This window comes from Cyprinodon variegatus, unplaced genomic scaffold (genome assembly GCF_000732505.1).
Source record: "Cyprinodon variegatus isolate N-32 unplaced genomic scaffold, C_variegatus-1.0 Scaffold381, whole genome shotgun sequence".
NCBI classification, from domain to species: Eukaryota; Metazoa; Chordata; class Actinopteri; order Cyprinodontiformes; family Cyprinodontidae; genus Cyprinodon; species Cyprinodon variegatus.
In genome coordinates, this window is record NW_015150834.1 from 683,834 (window position 1) to 689,487 (window position 5,654).

At 39.8% G+C, this 5,654-nt stretch overlaps 2 protein-coding genes across 2 annotated transcripts in view; one reads left to right on the forward strand and one right to left on the reverse strand.

Annotated features, from left to right (window-relative positions):
* Positions 1 to 5,247, reverse strand: part of top3b (topoisomerase (DNA) III beta) — a 23,278-nt gene extending 18,031 nt beyond the window's left edge. Inside the window, 2 exon segments of the mRNA XM_015386921.1 lie at positions 3,112 to 3,243; positions 4,986 to 5,247. Of these exon segments, the coding sequence (XP_015242407.1) occupies positions 3,112 to 3,243; positions 4,986 to 5,055 (202 nt within the window). The 5' untranslated portion in view covers positions 5,056 to 5,247.
* Positions 1 to 5,654, forward strand: part of LOC107092440 (interleukin-17A-like) — a 57,390-nt gene that overhangs the window by 44,779 nt on the left and 6,957 nt on the right. The gene's annotated exons all lie outside the window — the stretch shown is intronic.

A 5,654-nucleotide genomic window follows, 5' to 3' on the forward strand; every position in this document is an offset into this window, starting at 1 on the left:
ATTAATAATCAGCATCTCCGGTGGGAGCGATATATTTTATTTTTATGCTTTATCTTATCTGATAATTAGATGCATATTGAATCTGAATGGCTCCTGATGATGTAAATGTGGCGGAGCCGTGGTTATAGAGAAGAGGATTGCTGTTGTCACCCTCACACCAAACTTCCACTCAGTTATACCTGCGCTTGTTACAGTTCATATTTGAATACTATTGGGGGGTTTCTGTTATTAAAGGTACACTATGCAACCGGTGTTGATTTTCCAGCGAGGCTCCCCCCAGAGGGCGAAAGTAAAAGTGCACTGTCGTAAATATGCTCGGCTGTTCTCCTGGTTTCTCCGTCAAGCCAGGCGCGGTTGTTTTGAGCTTAGCAGACAGGCGAACGCAACGAATCACCATGTCTACTGCGGTAAGTGACTATTTTGTTCCAATTTTCGAGTTTGAAATTTTTGGCATGTTTTTATACATTATTTGTTATGCATGTGTCTAAATAACAAAGATTGTAGTTAGCCAAGTTCTCGCCGTAAAGCAAGACCGACTCTCGCGATGCACAAGACGTCTGAGCCTGTGGGTGCGGGCCGAGGGCTTCTGCAATTGCAAGTACTGTATTTCCCCTACAGGGCGGCCGAGAAAACCTTTGTTCGACCTGAAATGACTCATTTAATCATCCAAAATGTTATGGAACACATTAATTAACTGAAAAATGTTGCATAATATGCCTTTAAAAAGCAAAAGTGGTGATATTGACACCTTGACCCCAATTGTTGCAAATTGAAGTAGATTAAGTTAAGGGTTGCCCACTGAAGGCCTAGGTACCACATGCAACGCCCACCATTGTCTACAGATAGATCTTCAGCCCTGGGAAAGGTTGTTTCTCCTCCTGGTTTTAACCCAGAACTGAGAGAACTTAAACTAACTAGTGTTGGTCTAGTGGTTAGAGCAGTGCGCTTGTGCTCTGAGAAGGTTGCAAGTACCCGGTTCGATCCCCACAGCCTCCACTCTGGGTTCCTGAGTAAAACCCTTAGGGGAGGGGTCAAAATTTCCCCGTTGTGGGACAATAAAGGGATTTACAACCCAGAACTAAGAGAACTTAAAGGTTTACAAACATGAATGAAGAGCAACAATTCACAGTTAAAATAATTTCTCAGGATTGGCTTTTCTCTGTCTGAGGTTTGAAGGCTCATCAATGTGTTCTAATGGATCGGATCACAGATTTATTATAAAACAATTATAAATATGACAATAGAAACTAGGGAAAATGATCCTAATGTTCCAGCAGCATGGATCAGATTCAACCCACATCGCTGGTAATCGTATGAGTTTTAGGGCTCTTCAGTCCCTTGTATTGTTATTTTTAGGTCACAGGCAGAAAATGTTAGGAACCATTGATAGAAAACATGGAGCATATTTGCTTTACCACAATTATTGGACAGTAACTGACTCCTTTAGCTTTGATTCTGCTGCTTCAACCACCGGGCTGTGGATTACAAACCAGGGAGTTTACTAAAGCTATCATCTTTTAAATGAAGAAAACATGCTACAGCAGAAAACCGAGCACAGGCCATGACTTTTGGAAACCCACAACTACTGACAGGTTGCTTCTGATCCACCAGAGCTTGGATGGAACAGAACAGTTTCCCATAGTGCCTGAGAGGGTTTTAGATGATTCCTTTCAGTTTTCTTCTCATGAACTCGATGCCACAACCTACCAGGACACAAAGTGAGCAGCACCGGTTCAGCAGAAACCCACCAGTAAAATCCAGGCTCATCACGTGACCACACACCGAGGTCATCTTGAAGCGGACCGTCTGGCCCTGGAAGCTGCCGCTGTACTCATGTACCGAACACGCTCCGTTCAGGCCTTTCCGACTGGAGCAGCTTCCTGTAAGAGAAGACAGGAACCAGAATGACCCGATAGAACAGATTATCCAGACTGCAGATCCACCCAGATAATTTTTTTATATAGTAACTGGTAGCGATGGGTCCATTAACACCGATAGGGGAGAACCCATAGAGCAGAACACTGTATCGGTGGGTGTCTCGTTTCAAGAAAGTCATGTGACCGATACAGGAGTCGTTTCTGACTGACTGACTTACTAGACTCTGTTTAAGTCTCATCTTTTGCAGTTTATCATTAAAATTATCAAGAATTTTGGAGCCAAAAAAGGAATAGGAACGTTTCAGCCGTTGCATTTTTATTTTNCCACATGCAACGCCCACCATTGTCTACAGATAGATCTTCAGCCCTGGGAAAGGTTGTTTCTCCTCCTGGTTTTAACCCAGAACTGAGAGAACTTAAACTAACTAGTGTTGGTCTAGTGGTTAGAGCAGTGCGCTTGTGCTCTGAGAAGGTTGCAAGTACCCGGTTCGATCCCCACAGCCTCCACTCTGGGTTCCTGAGTAAAACCCTTAGGGGAGGGGTCAAAATTTCCCCGTTGTGGGACAATAAAGGGATTTACAACCCAGAACTAAGAGAACTTAAAGGTTTACAAACATGAATGAAGAGTAATAATTCACAGTTAAAATAATTTCTCAGGATTGGCTCATCAATGTGTTCTAATGGATCGGATCACAGATTTATTATAAAACAATTATAAATATGACAATAGAAACTAGGGAAAATGATCCTAATGTTCCAGCAGCATGGATCAGATTCAACCCACATCGCTGGTAATCGTATGAGTTTTAGGGCTCTTCAGTCCCTTGTATTGTTATTTTTAGGTCACAGGCAGAAAATGTTAGGAACCATTGATAGAAAACATGGAGCATATTTGCTTTACCACAATTATTGGACAGTAACTGACTCCTTTAGCTTTGATTCTGCTGCTTCAACCACCGGGCTGTGGATTACAAACCAGGGAGTTTACTAAAGCTATCATCTTTTAAATGAAGAAAACATGCTACAGCAGAAAACCGAGCACAGGCCATGACTTTTGGAAACCCACAACTACTGACAGGTTGCTTCTGATCCACCAGAGCTTGGATGGAACAGAACAGTTTCCCATAGTGCCTGAGAGGGTTTTAGATGATTCCTTTCAGTTTTCTTCTCATGAACTCGATGCCACAACCTACCAGGACACAAAGTGAGCAGCACCGGTTCAGCAGAAACCCACCAGTAAAATCCAGGCTCATCACGTGACCACACACCGAGGTCATCTTGAAGCGGACCGTCTGGCCCTGGAAGCTGCCGCTGTACTCATGTACCGAACACGCTCCGTTCAGGCCTTTCCGACTGGAGCAGCTTCCTGTAAGAGAAGACAGGAACCAGAATGACCCGATAGAACAGATTATCCAGACTGCAGATCCACCCAGATAATTTTTTTATATAGTAACTGGTAGCGATGGGTCCATTAACACCGATGGGGGAGAGCCCATAGAGCAGAACACTGTATCGGTGGGCGTCTCGTTTCAAGAAAGTCATGTGACCGATACAGGAGTCGTTTCTGACTGACTGACTTACTAGACTCTGTTTAAGTCTCATCTTTTGCAGTTTATCATTAAAATTATCAAGAATTTTGGAGCCAAAAAAGGAATAGGAACGTTTCAGCCGTTGCATTTTTATTTTAATTTTCTCGTTGTGTCATACATTTCCTCTCAGTTATCACTCAACTTATCTGTATTAAACTTCATTTCAAATTGAGTCTTAGTTTATTTACTGTTTTTATTGTACTTATTGTGGTAAAATAATGACTTAAAATCCTAGTCCACAAGCATCCTCATTCCCATTTCCCCCTGAATTATCACATCATGATTTATGTTTACGTTATTTATTGGCAGCATCTAAAAATATCAAAGATATTTTCATTTTAACCCTTTATAGGTCACTCAATGAAATACTTTAAAAATCTAAATTTCAAGCCAATAGTGTTTTTTCCAATCCAGGAGAAAACCTTATTGCCTTTATAACACTAAAAAATATGGATATTCTGATGGCAAAAATTAATGTCAATAAACATCAACTTGCCTGATTATATTAAGAAAAATAACAAAAGTGCTTCTATAAGAAATTCATGAAAAACACTCTGAGAGTGAAAGAAACACTTTTTTTTTTGCTGTTTCTGACATTTATAAACCTAAATATAATAAATATTATCTTTTTAACTTTTCAATTAGCTTTTTTACCCCCTTTTCTTACAATGTTAACCTTTTTTTTCAACTTAATTTAGAGTAAGTAATATATCACTCAAGGGCTCATCTAATTGGTGAAATACCAAAATAAGATGAACATCCATGTAGCGGGGTCTTTGCTAAATGGCTGGATATAGATCTTGTGCTTCTAGAGTCCACTTCTAGAGAGACTCCAGGGGGTATGCCAGGGTAACTTGCCCTATAAAGGGTTAAACATAGCATATGAAATAATATAATTATAATATAACCTACAATAACTTTAATGATATAATTTTATTAGGTCAGCAGATCGATTCAGTTTAGTCTGTCAGATAATCTGCCTGTAGTGTATTTAAATGTCCAGCAGGTGTCGGTATTCTAACCTCCAGGGTTCAGAGAGCAGAATTAATACTAATGTAGATCCAGGATGTGGTTCCAGTCTGGGCCAGCTTTGAACCAGCTACTGAAGCCGTTGTTATTTCTGATAAAAACATGGTTTAGGTTAACAAATATTTTCTGCTGCCACTTTGTGCGTCTTGCGTTTTAAAAACGCAACTTTTAAAGGTCCAAACCAGGCTGGACTCCAGTCTAAAAGCGCCTCTGCGTTGAATTGCTCTGCAGGTTGATTAATCAGGTCTGCTTTTCTTCAACCATTATATCCATCCAAATGATGCTATATTCTCTCCAAATGATAACTAAATTCTCTATGTTTCTGATTAAAATTATTCTTATACAATGTTTCTGTAATAAGACGTTTATTTCTTGGTCTGAATCCTAAATGAAAAGACGTTTGAACTGAATCAGTCTGAATCAATGAAACAACGTTTTCCAGAATCTTCTAATTAATCGAACAGGTCTGTTTAAACGGGCTCTGATTTACCTTTGGAGAGGATTTTAGCGATGGACTGAGCCAGAGAAGGTTTCTCTGCCACCATCAGAACAGTTTTCATTCTGGATGAGGAGAACTTCCGTCCCTGTAGATCAAACTCTGCAGAAATAATCTCTCGATGTAAGCTCCTAGTCTGGGACGGCGAAACACGGACAGTTCACGGCTCACAAAACGTTAAATGTCTTGTTTTGTTTTCTGCTAAAGGCAAAAAGTCCTCACTGCATTTACTTCCGGGGTCACATGGATAAGTATGGGTACCCGAAAGGGTCATATTAAAAAAAAAATCGCGTACCAAAGAAACGCTGCAGAGCAGAAATCCAGCATTCAGTGTAAATCGATTCCACTGCCTTTAATTCAATTGATTAAAAAACTCTAGGTTATATAATAAATACCCTCCAATATTGCCCAGTTTGTTGATTTCACAATGTAATTTGCTTGATAAAGAATAATAAATTTATTAAGTTTTTTGAAAGCCAGAGAGATATTTCTGTTAACTCAGATACAGTCGATAAAGCTTTCTCAGAATTTGTTAAATGGCCTATTTTACCTATAGTCAAAGAAACACATTTGAAAGTTATTAACAAAATTTATCCTGTGGCAGAATTTTTAAGAAAAAGATTTGGTTTTGAGGTGGATCAATGTTCTGTTTGTTGTGATAAC